The 15101-nt window shown below is 37.2% G+C and overlaps 3 protein-coding genes across 4 annotated transcripts; all 3 read left to right on the top strand.

Moving 5' to 3' along the window:
* The first annotated feature begins 1897 nt into the window (after positions 1-1897).
* LOC18008111 (protein NRT1/ PTR FAMILY 5.14) lies at positions 1898-4015 on the top strand. The gene is made up of 4 exons (XM_024156593.1): positions 1898-2032; positions 2136-2353; positions 2597-3111; positions 3220-4015. Exons 1-4 carry the CDS (start codon positions 1912-1914, stop codon positions 4013-4015), a joined length of 1650 nt encoding a protein of 549 aa, XP_024012361.1. The 5' UTR covers positions 1898-1911.
* A 612-nt stretch (positions 4016-4627) lies between these two features.
* Positions 4628-6596, top strand: LOC112086792 (protein NRT1/ PTR FAMILY 5.11). Of its 2 annotated transcripts, none has more exons than XM_024156595.1 (4): positions 4628-4752; positions 4876-5093; positions 5171-5685; positions 5791-6596. In XM_024156595.1, exons 1-4 carry the CDS (start codon positions 4662-4664, stop codon positions 6557-6559), a joined length of 1593 nt encoding a protein of 530 aa, XP_024012363.1. In that variant the 5' UTR covers positions 4628-4661; the 3' UTR covers positions 6560-6596. The 2 variants fall into 2 exon arrangements, with proteins under 2 accessions (XP_024012363.1, XP_024012364.1); XM_024156596.1 differs by having other exon boundaries at positions 4737-4752; positions 4882-5093.
* A 954-nt stretch (positions 6597-7550) lies between these two features.
* LOC18008208 (protein NRT1/ PTR FAMILY 5.11) lies at positions 7551-13337 on the top strand. Its single transcript, XM_006390637.2, has 4 exons — positions 7551-7620; positions 11596-11813; positions 11893-12407; positions 12572-13337. The coding sequence occupies exons 2-4, from the start codon at positions 11604-11606 to the stop codon at positions 13335-13337; spliced, it is 1491 nt and encodes a 496-aa protein (XP_006390699.1). The 5' UTR covers positions 7551-7620; positions 11596-11603.
* The last annotated feature ends 1764 nt before the right edge of the window (positions 13338-15101 follow it).

Here is a 15101-nt window from a genome sequence, read left to right as displayed (position 1 = left end):
TAATCCTTTCGTCCTTTATATCCATTCTCTCTCATCGCGTAGGGTCCACTAAATAAGAAAAGGTGTCAGTGGAAGATTATGTCGTTTGAGCACGCAACCGTTTGCAGCAAACAATAAAAAATAAAAAGGAAATAAGGACAATAAAAAAGTACGAAAGGAAGAACAGTGTCTGCAAAAACGACACTATCTTAGAGTATATCGCCTCTAACTAATTCATCGCTGCAAACCAGAAGCGATATATTTGTCTTCATCTTTCTCTTTTCTGCAAATCTACGAATTTATCTTTCTCTTCATCTTTCTCTTTTCAGAGTCTCTTGTAGTTATCGGCGAATTGGTATGTATTGTTATCATCTATTTTGTAAATAATACTTTTAATTGGGGATGAAAGCTTATTAATTTGGGTGTCTATATGCAGGTGTAATGGCGGATCTGGAACTTCCGCAAAGGATTCTTTCCGCTGACAAGGGATTTTGCTATTTTTGCTACCTCTAATGTGGTTGTACAAGGTTTTTTCCCGAAAATTCAGATGGAGTCATATTGTTTCGCTACCTCTAATAATGGAGTCATATTATTTAGAGTTATAAGCCGTTTAGAGGAAGTAAGAGTTTTATCTTTCCGGAATACAGTAGTGTAGTTCCATGTGTAGATAATAGCTACCTGTGTTATATCGTTACTTATTTTGTCGCTAACATTGTTTTGTAATCTGGATTAGGATAATTACACTAGTTGGAGCCAAGAATCGTTAATTATATTATCACTAAGTTAGGATAAAGTAAACATTATAACATTTGTCTAAATAAATACGTGATAACAATATTATCAACGTTAAAGTCCGAAGATATTCACTGCACATGATAACAAAGTTAACGATCGGAGACATTTCATTTTCAAATCACATAAGGGTGTAATTCTATGTTGTTAACAAAGTTAACGATAAAAAACATTGCTATATTAGCACTAAGTTAGGATAAGGTCAACATTATAACATTTGTCTAAATAAATACGTGATAACAACATCAACGTTAACGTCCGAAGACATTCAGTGCACATGATAACACAGTTAACGATCGAAGACATTGTATTTGCAAATCACATAAGGGTGTAATTCCATATTGTTAACAAATTTAACAATAAAAAATATTGTTATATCGGTAACTTTTATCGTGTTAACAATATTATATATATGATTAGCAATTGCCAACACTGTTAAAGATGTCCGCTTGGTTATTTACAGCCTGTTTACGCCATATGGTCTTGTTTTAACTCTTGTTACCAATATTACTGACTTGTTAACATCTTGTTTCTGCGTAGAAAACACTTAAGTCACACACATTTTGTTACTTGTTTACTGATGTTCTTATTTTTTATCTACCACACATTTTGTTGATTCTGCATATCTTTGTTGATTCTGCATATCTTTGTTGCAGGCGGTGCTCATAGCTCTACAGGCTATTCTGTCCCCAGCTGAGCAGCATTAAATGCACCTGTCAGTTTATTCTACTTTTTTGACAGAAAATTCTTTACATCAAATTAGATAGTTATAGGGGTACTGAAGTCAACTTTTGATAATGTGGCATAGGCCTTATAATTTCTATGCTTTGATATATTATCAATTTCTTGGTCAACTTTTACTATAGAGTGAAATGATCCTTTGTACTATATTATCGTGCTGAATACTCTTCTTTTTAATCAATCTTTTAAAATTATAAACCACATGCGACGTAAAAGAATATGATTGGTTAGCTATGGGAACGAAAGCGTGATCACTGAACCCAAAAAAAAAATTAATTAAAAAAACACAAAATTATTTAGCTTCTCCATAGTCCCTCCCTACAGCGAATTTCAGATGGCACGAGACAAAATCTGCCGTTGGTTATTTCCTCGCTTGTGTTTTCCTTATTCAATAGAAAAATGGCGAGTAGCGCCAATATTCCTCTTCTAGACGATTACGTGTACAACGCCGTTGACCACGGCGGACTTGCCGCCGGCAGATTCAATACCGGTAGATGGAGAGCCGCTTGGTTCATAATCGGTAAAAGCAAACAAATTTCCGACAAGAATGAGATCGCAAGCTGCTCTGTTTCTTTATTTTTCCTCCAAATTTTTTTTTTCTGAATTTCTTAGTGTATATGCAGGTGTGGAGGTTGCAGAGAGGTTCGCATATTATGGAATCGCATCAAACCTAATTAGTTACTTGACTGGACCACTTGGTCAATCTACGGCGGTCGCCGCCGCTAACGTCAACGCGTGGTCGGGAATCTCCTGTCTTCTTCCTATTATTGGAGCTTTCTTCGCCGACGCTTTTCTCGGTCGTTACCGAACAATCATCATCGCTTCTCTTATCTACATATTGGTTGGTCTCCTATCATCAAAACTTTAGGTGAAGAAATTGTAGAAATCTCTTCATTTCGATCATAGTATGAGTTTCCAAGTTTCTTACAGATAATGCTTGTTAAAATACTGCCAATTGATAGCATTTTAGCTTGCTTGTACTTCAAGAAAGAGTGTACAAACCTGACAGTTTTACGTTAAAAACTCAGTGATCAAAAGTTGGGTAGTATATAATTGGTTTGAAGTAGTGTGCATTTGATGTCAGGGAATGGCTCTTTTGACTTTTTCTGCACTTCTGGTTCCTCTTACCAGTGAGAATACAGAAGTGGCCTCTTCACATTCTTCCTTGCTCAATGTACTCTTCTTCTTTTCTCTGTACCTGGTGGCCATTGGACAAAGTGGGCATAAGCCTTGTGTTCAGGCTTTTGGGGCAGACCAGTTTGATGAAAAAGACCCAAAAGAGAAACGTGACAGAAGCTCCTTCTTCAACTGGTGGTACCTTAGTATGTCTGCAGGGATCTGTTTGGCCATTGTAGTCGTTGTGTACATTCAGGAAGCCGTGAGTTGGGCACTCGGGTTTGGAATCCCATGTGTGTTCATGTTGATCTCTCTTGTTATTTTTGTGCTTGGGCGATGGAGTTACAGGTACACCAAAAGAATACCGGAAGAGGAAATCAACCCCTTTGTTAGGATAGGTAGGGTCTTCTTTCAAGCATTCAGGAACCAAAGATCATTTGAGCTGGAGGCAAATCCATCTCAAGGATCTCCAGAGAGGCTGAGGTATGCTTGCCTTCAATACATAAATAGATTTAAAGAAGATGCACCTTAAGTAATGGCTTGTGGAATGAAATTGATATTGTTATGGTTCTAAGCCACTTTCCATGATAGGTTCCTCAACATAGCCTTGCTTGCCCCAAATCCATGCAATGTTAGTGATGTTAATGATGCCACAGCTCTTGTCAGGCTTATACCTGTGTGGCTTACAACTCTCCCTTTCACTGTACCTTACGCGCAATACATGACTTTCTTCACAAAGCAAGGCGTCACAATGGAAAGAACAATAGTTCCCGGTGTAAAGATCCCTCCAGCTTTTCTTCAGGTCCTTATTGGCATATCAATTGTTTTTTTTGTCCTCATCTACGACCGTGTTTTCGTCCCAATGGCCAAGTCCATAACCAAAGATCCTGGTGGCATTACAATGCTCAAAAGAATTGGAACCGGAATGGTAATAGCAACTCTCACTATGGTGATTGCAGCTCTGGTTGAGACCAAGCGGCTGCAAACTGCAAAAGAACATGGGCTTATAGACCAACCACAAACAACCGTTCCAATGTCGATATGGTGGTTGATTCCTCAGTATCTGTTGCTTGGATTGGCCGACGTATTCGCAGTAGTTGGAATGCAAGAGTTCTTCTACAGCCAAGTCCCCACCGAGCTGAGAAGCATTGGTCTGGCACTCTACTTGAGTGTGTTTGGTGTAGGAAGCTTATTGAGCAGCTTGCTTATCTCTCTGATCGACTTGGCCACTGGAGGAGACGCTGGAAGCAGCTGGTTCAACAGTAATGTGAACAGAGCCCATCTTGATTACTTTTATTGGTTACTTGCAGCTATTAGCGCCCTGGGGTTATTGGTGTTCTTGTTCATATCTAAGTCGTATATGTATCGCCCAGTGGACGGAGTGTAGTAGTCTTAGAGCTTTTATTGGACTGTGTGATTCGTATAATCGTATCGCAGTGATATATGTGGTTTACGATCAGTCTTAGAGCATTATTTTTAGTTTTCCATAACATATTTGGTAAAATACAAACGTTAATGAAAATGCAAACACGATCGAATTTTGATTAAATAAATAGTTGTAAGCAAAAAGTTTCAAGATCTCCAACTTTGGTTCGTCATAACAAAGTAATTGCAATCTATCTTTGAAATTTCCTTTCAAAATTCTTTTCAAACTTAAAACAAGGAAACACAAGTCGTAAAAATGAAGTTTTTTTTTTGGGATAAATATTACACATTGAAAAATTGTTAAAAAAAAACATTCTAACGTATTTTTAAATAATTTTTTTAACTAAATTGGACATGTCCCCAACCACTCCCTCAATCAATCCCAAAAGAAGGAAAGGAAAAAAAAAAATATTCTTGACTATAATAATACAACACGACTTGTTGACAAAAAAAAATAATACAACACGACTACACGAGTTAACCTACCAAATTTGTTGTTCATCAACATGACTTGCCAGCGAAGCAAATATATTTGATTATAATATACCTTCATCATTTTATACTTTTGTCTGTATTTTTAAAATTCCAAAAAAAATCAACAACACACAATGGCTATCACCGACACCTCAGCGGATGAGCTCGGAAAGCCAGCCGTCAGATTCTCCTCCGGTGGATGGAAATCGGCGAGGGTCATCATCTGTAAGTCAATGCCATCGGCTAGGCTCATCATTCATTATTTTTCTCCTGCAAATTTGCTAATTAATTCCGCTTTGTTCTTTCTTGTTTTTGTTTTTGTTTTTACATTCGATTATGTTTTTGTAGGTGTAGAAATGGCGGAGCGGTTCGCGTATTTTGGGATAACGTCGAACCTCATAACTTACTTGACCGGACCATTGGGTGAGTCAACCGCTTCAGCTGCGGAAAACGTAAACGCTTGGATTGGAACGATGGCGTTTTTGCCGCTTCTATGGGCGTTCGTAGCGGACTCGTTTCTCGGTCGTTACCGTACTATCATCATCTCATCTTCTCTCTATATACTGGTACTTTCCTCTTAAAACGTTTCTATTATTAGTAAGTTTCTTGAATCTTGTGAAATCTTAAAATTGAAACAAAACAGGGACTTGGGTTGCTGTCGTTTTCAGCAATGATTCCTTCTCACTCCAAAGATTCAAATCAGCTCCAAGTGACTCTCTTCGTCTCTTCTCTGTGTCTTGTAGCGATAGGACAAAGCGGTTACAAACCGTGTGTTAAGGTCTTTGGAGCTGATCAATTCGACGGAAATGACCTCGTTGAGGCAAAAGCCAAGAGTTCTTACTTTAACTGGTTGATGTTTGGAAGCTGTATTAGCATATCAACCACTCGTTTGGTCTCTAGTTACATTCAAGAGAACCTAAGCTGGTCCTTGGGATTTGGTATTCCAACCGTTTCCATGATTCTTGCTCTGTTTCTCTTCCTCTCTGGAACTAAATCTTACCGGTTTAGTAATGAAAGAGGAGGAAAGAAAAACCCTTTTGCTAGAATCGGTCGTGTTTTCATGGAGGCAATAAAGAACAAAAGAAAACAAGATTTAGATATAGCAAATCCGAACGAGAGCCTCCTTCTCTTCCCTCACCAGAGTTCTAAACAATTTAGGTAACATAATTAACAGAGACTCTGTTTTTTCCTTTAGAATATCTTTGAGGCAAGAAAGATGGAAGTCTATGTATTATTTACAGTTTCTTTTGGACGCTATGGCAGGTTCCTTGACAGAGCAGCGATTTCGTGTGGTAAGGCTGAAATTGAAGAAGCAAAAGCAGTGCTTAGGCTTGTTCCCATTTGGACGACTTGCTTAGTCTACGCCATTGTGTATGCACAATCTCCTACTTTTTTCACAAAGCAAGGAGCCACAATGAACAGGTCAATCTCACCAGGACTCTTAGTCCCTGCAGCTACGCTCCAATGCTTCATCAACTTAACAGCTCTCGTCTTCATCCCAGCCTACGACTGTCTATTCGTCCCAATCGCAAGATCCTTCACTCAAATCCCATCAGGAATCACAATGCTTCAAAGGATTGGCACAGGCATCTCTCTGTGCATTCTTGCTATGGTAATAGCCGCCTTGGTCGAGACCAAAAGGCTACAAACCGCTCGGGATGACCCCACCATACCAATGAGCGTGTGGTGGTTGGTTCCGCAGTATGTTGTCTATGGAGTCGCGGACGTGTTCACAATGGTGGGTTTACAAGAGTTTTTCTATGACCAAGTCCCTAGTGAGCTTAGGAGCGTTGGTATGGCTCTGAACCTAAGCATATACGGGGCCGGAAACTTCCTAAGCAGCTTCATGATATCACTCATTGATAAAGTAACGAGCCAGTCTGGTCAAACAAGCTGGTTTGATAACGACCTGAACAAAGCTCATCTAGACTACTTCTACTGGCTACTCGCTTGTCTCACCTTCATTGGCTTAGGCGCCTACTTGTGGTTTGCCAAATCTTATGTCTACAACAAACCAAACACCTTCTATTAATGCATTTTCTTCTCTGTTCTTCCAAATTATTAAAAATAACCAGGAAAGAATTTTTGTGATAGTGTTTTAGAAATCTTTAAAAATAATGATGTTTTACAATCTAACTTTGCTTTTTGATATTCTTCTCTAAACATTTTATTTTATTTTATACACAGCTAAATTAGTAGTTTAAACAAAATATAAATTCTTTACTGGTTATTTTTAATAATTTGGCTTGGATACGAATACCAGTCTAAACATTTGATCAGAATTACTAATTTTCGCAAAGACACAACCCTCTTTTTTGTGTACATAGCTACATAGTGACACAACCCTTTATACAGTTTATTATTAAACTAAAATATTTTTGTTTAAAAACAAATGTGTGAATTACTAACCTATCTATATATTCACTCAGAGTATTTTGAGCCTACTCGATTATGAGATTAATCTAAATCTTACTTTTAAATCAAATATATCTATTTAGATCAATTAAAAACTCTAGAACCACGTGAGTGCACATGAACAACCAAATGAAATCGAATAAGATCAGAGCAAAGCACATATGCAATGATAGCATACATGCAATAATACATTTTTGCAAAAAACAAAATTATACATTTTGGCATCTTGCCACATACAAAAACATAGAACCCATTTGTTTATCAATATGGCCCAAAACGTCGGTTGTTCATCTTCGCATCTGACAACCTAACGAGGGCTTCTTACTGTTTTTCTTAATGATATTTTTGACTAAATTGGTCGTGTTCCAACTACCTCCTGAGACTTCCTCAATCTTCCTCAATCCGAAATAATTAAAATAATAAATAAATACCACATGCACAGCACGAGTTAACTACTTTATTTGTTCATGGACATGAATTGCCAGCGAAGCCAAATTAGGTCAACTTCAACATTTATTACTGCAACAAAAATCCAAAGAGCATTTTTTCTGTTTTTAATATTCTAAAAAGTCAAAACCATTCATCCATACACAATGGGTAGCATTGCCGCCGATGAGCTCGGAAAGCCGGCCGTCAGATTCTCCTCCGGTGGATGGAAATCAGCGAGGCTCATCATCTGTAAGTCAATGCATATTGAGTTCCACGTTCATTAGAGCATCACCAATGCTGATACCCAGTTTGGGTCTCTTATCATTTTTTAATTTCGTTTAACATTTATTTTTTAGTTGGGAATGACTCCATGTTTTGTACCCTTCCAACCATGATCCCAATTTAAGGGTTGTTTTGATTAAAATATTAATATTTCGTTTATTTTTTAAACATTTTTATAAATACAAAAATAAAATTACATAAAAATACATGACATAAAATGTGATTAATATAGGAATACATGATTTATTGAAATACAACTTTTTAAAATTTTAAAAAACATGCAAACTTAATTTCAAAGAGTGGTTCCTCCAAATTTATGCCAAATATGTTCTACTAAATCTTCCTTTAATTGATCGTGAATTTCGGTATCTCGAACTTGAATCCGATTACCGATCAAATTGCCCAGATTCGATGCCGTTTCTGTTGAGTAACTCATATCGACATATGAAGTTCTGCTTCCTTCACCTTGTACGAATTCAGATATATTAAGTTGAGTGTTGGTAGGTCGTTCGTCTTCGACTATCATATTGTGTAATATGATACATGTTCTCATAATCTTCCCTATCTTCTCTTTATCCCACATTAAGGCGGGATTTTTGACAATAGCAAACCGGGCTTGCAAGACTCCAAAAGCTCTTTCGACATCTTTCCGTGCATTGAGCAAATAATGTATCTTTTTCACTTTGGGGAAGAGGAATAGACTTGACAAATGTTGCCCATTTTGGATATATACCGTCCGTCAGGTAATATGGTAGACGATAGTTGTGACCGTTGACAGAGTACCTTACTTTCGGAGCTTTACCATGTAAGATGTCATCAAAAACAGGTGAGCGATCTAAGACATTGATATCGTTTAAAGTACCTGGAGGTCCAAAAAAAGCATGCCAAAACCAAAGATCGTATGATGCCACAGCCTCTAAGACAATTGTCGGTTTTCCTGCACCCCGTGTGTATTGCCCTTTCCAAGCTGTAGGGCAATTTTTCCACTCCCAATGCATGCAATCGATGCTGCCAATCATACCGGGAAATCCACGAGACTCTCCATTTTCAAGCAGCCGTTGAAGATCTTCTCGTGTTGGTCTTCGTAAGTATTCATCCCCGAACAAAGAGATTATTGCTTCGGTGAAATTTTCCAAGCAAGAAATGGCTGTACTTTCACCTAACCGGAGGTACTCGTCACATGCATCTGCTGCACTACCATAAGCCAGCATACGAATTGCGGCTGTACATTTTTGTAGCCCAGATAGGCCAAGTCTTCCGACAGCATCTCTCCTTTGTTGAAAAAAGGCACTTCTTGTGAGAGTCGATCAACAATACGAATGAACAATGTTTTGTTCATTCTAAAACGGCGGCGGAATAAATTGTGAGGGTATGTAGCATCTTCGCTTAAATAATCATTCCATAAACCAATGTGGCCTTCCTCACGTTGTCTTTCAATATATGCTCTTTTCTTCTTCTTCGGTTTCGGGTTTAGACGACGTTCTATGAAAGAATTCAAAGCCTTGTCAAAGTGTTGATCAAAGATTTCATAAAAAATTTCATCCAAAGTTTCATCAAGATCATTATTGTAAAAATCGTTTGATGAAGAGGCCATTTGTGTGATTAGAAGAAAAGAGGAAGGATATGAAGATGGAGATGTGTTTGCGATATGAAAACAGAAACGATATGAAGAAGGAATTGTGTTCTCGATATGAAAAATTGGAAAGGATGTGGAGATGTGGTTGCTGAAAAGTGCAAATAAAAGACAGAGGACAAGCACAATACAGAAAACGATATGTGGAAATAAACTTGGTATTGATTGTATTATATAGGCAGATGGTTTACAAAGAGATTACAAATGAGTGGTTTACAAAGAAACTTCAAAGTCTATGGTTTAAAAAGCGTTCAACGAGATGGCAAATCATCTCTGCTAAAGCGATATACAACATGTGGTATAGCAGGCAAAATTACAAAACGTAGAGGTCCCAATACTACTCTCCATAAAGTTACAAAATAGCATTTCACAGGAAAGCAAAGACATGGCCCCTCATTCCTTGTCAGCCATTTCTCCATTACGTCTAAAATCTGCAATAAGAAAAAGTTCATTACCAAGATAGCCAATACACGGAAATAAAATACAATGCCCATCAGAATGCAATATAGGCAAGTACTAAACAAGTTCACCAAACATACTTCTTTAAATAAACTTCATTAAATAAACTTCAAACCATGTTCAACAAACACTTAAAAACAACTGCAAAAAGCAAGTTCGTTCACTTAGACACCAAACACTTAAAAAAAACTTATGATAAAAGGGCAGCAATTAAGTTGTCTTTGAGCACAATTTCGTTCTCAGAAAGTGGCCCTGGTCGAGCTAGTAGTTTTTCGAGCAAGTTTTGTTTTGAGATCTTGTCTTTCCTATCCAGGTCCACTTGTTTTATATCCCACATACTCCTCATGTCCGCATAGGCTTTCGCTTCTTCTTGATCGGATGCTGAAGGTGCTTTTTTCTTGCCCTTAGCTACTTTTGCAGCTTTTACTCCTGGAGGCCGAGCTGATGTGTCCTCTCCACCAGTCTCTGTCTGCGGTGAATGAACCGCACCTTCATCACACTTCCTACGCTTAACCCTTTTAGCATCTCTTATCGTGGTCGCCGAAGTCCACTTTTGACTGCCTTGTCCCAGAACTTGAAGATATGCTCCCTAGTTCCATACTTAAGACATTGAAAATTGATGGTTAAAATCACGTTCAACAATTTTGAAAAATAAAATATAATGACTTTTCACTCTTACCTCTTCTAACCACGCAGGACAGCTGTAGTATTGCCGACCTGGAGTCCTAACCGCCTCAGCAGACATGCCTTGTAGCTCGATAAGTCGACCACAGATGCACTTCTCCGGGATGCCGAACTTGGCATCTTCTAACATCCAACTGTAGTCCTCAATGTATTCCTCATCAGAAGATGGCTCACTGTAGCTAATGGGCATCCTGAAAACAGATTCATAGTGATCAACATATGCAAACCGTTTGAAGGAAACATAGTGATCAACATATTGATCAACAAAGCCGAAACAAACAGAACCATTTGATGTAATCAGTTTTACAAGTTGAAAACACAAAGACAAACAGAAGCATTTGAGCAATATGTTTTACTAAACCTAATTGATACGAACCCATGTTTGAAAACGAAAAGATAAAATAGATCGCATAAACGATGCTCGAATCACAAACGGAGAATGAAAACTAAAAAGAAAATCGATTTCCGAAATCAAACAAAAAAGAATAACGGAACCCTAAAATTATTCAGAAATCGACGAAACCCAATAGGCAAAGCTAATCGATTTCAAATAACCGAGAAAGAAGATCAAATTATCGCCGATTCAACCACCCATACACTACTACTGAACCGATTAAACCCAAATTTCAACTAATTCGACGAACCCTAGAATTTCCCCCAAATTGTTCAAACCCTAATTTCGATTTTAAAAACGATAAAACCCACGAAATGATTGTTAACAAGGTCGGAAATCTTTACCTTGCTCGGTGCGACGTTCCGATAAAATAGCTTCGTCGTCTCAGCAGTAAAAATTGCCGGTAAACCGATTCGTCGGTGACAGAAAAATACTCAGGGAAAAACACACGACTTCTCTCTCGAAAACAAAATGGGACGGGCAAAAAAAAATGAAAAAACACACCACTTTCCTTTCCATTCCAGCCACTCACCTTCCGCCACGTCATCAACGATACTGGCTTGAGACGGGCTCGTCGGTCTCATCTGGAAAAGACGGTACGTCCAAATAATTCGGTTCAAAATTTTTTTTAATTGCATTCTAGCTCTTCGGGCTCATTGACGTACCGCGGATGATACCGCGTTGGCGATGGACTTATTTTCCCGCTAATTTTGCAAGTTACGCTTTGTTCTTTCTGGCTTATTTTGTTTTTTTACATACGATTTTTTTGAAGGTGTAGAAATGGCGGAGCGGTTCGCGTATTTCGGGATATCGTCGAACCTCATAACGTACTTAACCAGACCATTAGGTGAGTCAACCGCTTCAGCTGCAGCCAATGTGAACGCTTGGATTGGAACGGTGTCGTTTCTGCCGCTTCTCTGGTCGTTTATAGCTGACGCGTTTCTCGGTCGTTACCGCACTATCATCTTCTCATCTTCTCTCTATATACTGGTACTTTCACGGTTCTCTCTCAAAACGTTTCTTTATATTGTTGTGACATCTTAGATAATTGATTTGATGAAACAAGCAGGGACTTGCGTTACTGTCGTTTTCAGCAATGATTCCTTCTCACTCCAACGATTCAAATCAGCTCCAAGTGGCTCTCTTCTTCTGCTCTCTTTATCTTATAGCCATAGGACATGGCGGATACAAACCGTGTATCAAGGTCTTTGGAGCTGATCAATTCGATGGAAGTGACCTCGTTGAGGCAAAAGCTAAGAGTTCTTTCTTCAACTGGTTGGTGTTTGGAATCTGTGTTAGCATAACAACCACGCGTTTAGTCTCTAGTTACATTCAAGAGAACCTAAGCTGGTCTTTAGGTTTTGGTATTCCATGTCTTTCCATGATTCTTGCTCTGTTTCTCTTCCTCTTTGGAACTACCACTTACCGGTTTAGTACAGAAAGAGGAGGACAGAAAAACCCTTTTGCTAGAATCGGTCGTGTTTTCGTGGAAGCAGTAAAGAACAGAAGACAACATGATTCAGATATAGCAAATCCGAACGAGAGCCTCCTTCTCCTTCCTCACCAGAGTTCCAAGCAATTTAGGTAACATAATTAAAAGAGATTCTGTATTTTCCTTAGAATCTTTGAGGCCACCATCTTCCTTCTTGTTGGAAATTCAACATCGATAAGTATAAGAGGGACAATACTAGACTGCTAGAAGTCTCTAGCTATGACTTTTTTACAGTTTCTCTTGGATGTTATGGCAGGTTCCTTGATAAAGCAGCGATTTCGTGTGGTAAGGCTGAAATTGAAGACGCAAAAGCAGTACTTAGGCTTGTTCCAATATGGATTACGTGCTTAGTCTACGCCATTGTGTATGCACAATCTCCTACTTTTTTCACAAAGCAAGGAGCCACAATGGACAGGTCAATCTCGCCAGGACTCTTAGTCCCTGCAGCTACGCTCCAATGTTTCATAAGCATAACAGTTCTCGTATTTATCCCAGTCTACGACTGTCTATTTGTCCCAATAGCAAGATCCTTCACTCAAATCCCATCAGGAATCACTATGCTTCAAAGGATCGGCACGGGCATCTCTCTGTCCATTCTTGCTATGGTAATAGTCGCCTTGGTCGAGACCAAAAGGCTACAAACCGTTCGGGATGACCCCACCATACATATGAGTGTGTGGTGGTTGGTTCCGCAGTATGTTGTCTATGGAGTCGCGGACATATTCACAATGGCGGGTTTACAAGAGTTTTTCTACGACCAAGTCCCTAGTGAGCTTAGGAGCGTTGGTATGGCCTTAAACCTAAGCATATATGGGGCCGGAAACTTCCTAAGCAGCTTCATGATATCAGTCATCGATAAAGTCACAAGTCATTCTGGTCAAACAAGCTGGTTTGATAACGACTTGAACCAAGCTCATCTAGATTACTTCTATTGGCTACTGGCTTGTCTCAGCTTCATTGGTTTAGCCTTCTACTTGTGGTTTGCCAAATCGTATGTGTACAACAGACGAAACACCTTCTAAAGCATTATCTTCTCTGTTATTTTGAAAACAAACAAATGAAAATAAATAAATAAAAACAAATGAAAATAAATTAAACAAGAATTATAGAGTTAAAATCGTGATATGTAGTAAAAAAAGTCCCTTTTTAAAAAATAAATATAGTGTATTTAGCTCTTATTAATTATTATGATCTGCTCATAATATTTAGATATTATGGTAACATGATTAAAAAAACGTGGGTATAGGGGCAAATTAAGCAAAACCATTTCTTGCAAAGGAAATTTGTTAATCTGACTTTTGATAATGATATGTTTTCAAGGAAGATATTGGGTAACATACATGTGGAATACCAGGTATACTTGCGGCAACAGAAGATGTGTGATGCTCGAAAAGGCTTATTTCTTCGGATAGACCGGCAACATTTTGACTTTAGAACCAACCAAATCGAGATTTGGTCTTGATTGTTTGCAGTTTTTGGAACAGATTTTAGTTTTTGTTTTTCAAAAAATCATTTTTTTAACCATTAAAGTTTTTGAATAAACAGATTTTCTAAATTTAAGGAAACTAGTTTTTTTAAGTTTTTACATTTTCTAAATAGAAACCAAAAACCACTATTTATGAGTTCCTCAAAACGAAGTCACGTAAATTCTTTTTAATATAAATACTAGTTTTTCTCAGTTATTTATTTTGAATTTTTGTTCAGATCGAAAATCTTATTTCTACAATAATGTGAAGTAATGAAATTAATATATCTGCATTTTAGGTTTATAATTTTTTATCTTAGAAAATATATAGTTTAAATTTTTTATTATTACTTCTAAAATTTTATGAGTTTTATTTTTTTATAAAAATAAGATTTTGAAATTTTTTTGTATATTAATTTTTAGTAATTTTAAACATATTAAAAATGAAAAAGCATACAAACGCTTTTAAAAAAAATTATGGTTAACAAAACCAGAAACTAAACAAATTACACCATTCAAGTTTTTAAGAAACCAAAATTTACTGCAAAATCAAAAACCAAAATTTTAAAACCAAAATCTAAAAATAAAAACTATAACCCAAAAACCAAAAACCAAAAACTAAAAACCATGCAAACATTCATGGCTTACATTCTAGCATTTTTCCATTTCTAAAAAGGACTTCAGAACTATGAGTTCAGGAACTATCAATATACGTGTACTTGTTTTCTCGTGATTTTGTTGTTATCAACTTATCATATAGTACATTCAAATTTAATGTAACAATTTTGGAGACTGTAAACTGTAAAGTTACCAGCAAAATAGGGAATTTATTATTGCCAGTATAAATGTGCACATCCGTGTACAAGTTTTATAGTGTTGTCAGTCTATTATGAATCCTGCATCAAAAATATGTGACTTCATGAATATTCACAGGCTCAATCAAATTCATACGATGCGACTGTCGGCAGTTAAGTGATAAAAGAAACGCTCAGTATTTTATTTCAGCTAAGTTTTCAAAATGTTTATCAAACTTATCTAGGAAAAAACGATTTTATTGTTTTTTTCTCAATTCCCACACAATAGAGTTCTCATAATGATTTAGTTAGAAAAAAAGGTTCCAAAGTTTAAATTTTTATTCTTAATAATATTGACGTACAAAAAAAAGATGCCCTAGCCCCTACGTCCATTTTTGACATGGTTCTTTATCTATGAGAAAATATCTTGTAGAAGATTTTACCCCATTATTTAAGGATATGTGATTTTCAATTTAATTTGTTATTACTATACGAGGACATCTAATTCACCAAACAAAATCTATCAT

This window comes from Eutrema salsugineum, unplaced genomic scaffold (genome assembly GCF_000478725.1).
Source record: "Eutrema salsugineum unplaced genomic scaffold, Eutsalg1_0 scaffold_9, whole genome shotgun sequence".
In the NCBI taxonomy this organism is placed as follows: Eukaryota; Viridiplantae; Streptophyta; class Magnoliopsida; order Brassicales; family Brassicaceae; genus Eutrema; species Eutrema salsugineum.
The sequence above is the reverse complement of the archived record's forward strand: the minus strand, read 5'-3'. Positions and strand labels throughout refer to the sequence as shown.

What these genes read in the sequence shown, in the direction of transcription:
- LOC112086792 (XM_024156595.1), top strand. Translation starts at nt 4,662, where the DNA reads ATGGCTATCACCGACACCTCAGCGGATGAGCTCGGAAAGCCAGCCGTC. An exon ending in CATCTTCTCTCTATATACTG is followed by an intron (nt 5,094 to 5,170) that starts GTACTTTCCTCT and finishes GAAACAAAACAG; the next exon opens with GGACTTGGGTTGCTGTCGTT. An exon ending in CAGAGTTCTAAACAATTTAG is followed by an intron (nt 5,686 to 5,790) that starts GTAACATAATTA and finishes ACGCTATGGCAG; the next exon opens with GTTCCTTGACAGAGCAGCGA.
- LOC18008111 (XM_024156593.1), top strand. Translation starts at nt 1,912, where the DNA reads ATGGCGAGTAGCGCCAATATTCCTCTTCTAGACGATTACGTGTACAAC. An exon ending in CTTCTCTTATCTACATATTG is followed by an intron (nt 2,354 to 2,596) that starts GTTGGTCTCCTA and finishes ATTTGATGTCAG; the next exon opens with GGAATGGCTCTTTTGACTTT. An exon ending in GGATCTCCAGAGAGGCTGAG is followed by an intron (nt 3,112 to 3,219) that starts GTATGCTTGCCT and finishes TTTCCATGATAG; the next exon opens with GTTCCTCAACATAGCCTTGC.
- LOC18008208 (XM_006390637.2), top strand. Translation starts at nt 11,604, where the DNA reads ATGGCGGAGCGGTTCGCGTATTTCGGGATATCGTCGAACCTCATAACG. An exon ending in CATCTTCTCTCTATATACTG is followed by an intron (nt 11,814 to 11,892) that starts GTACTTTCACGG and finishes TGAAACAAGCAG; the next exon opens with GGACTTGCGTTACTGTCGTT. An exon ending in CAGAGTTCCAAGCAATTTAG is followed by an intron (nt 12,408 to 12,571) that starts GTAACATAATTA and finishes ATGTTATGGCAG; the next exon opens with GTTCCTTGATAAAGCAGCGA.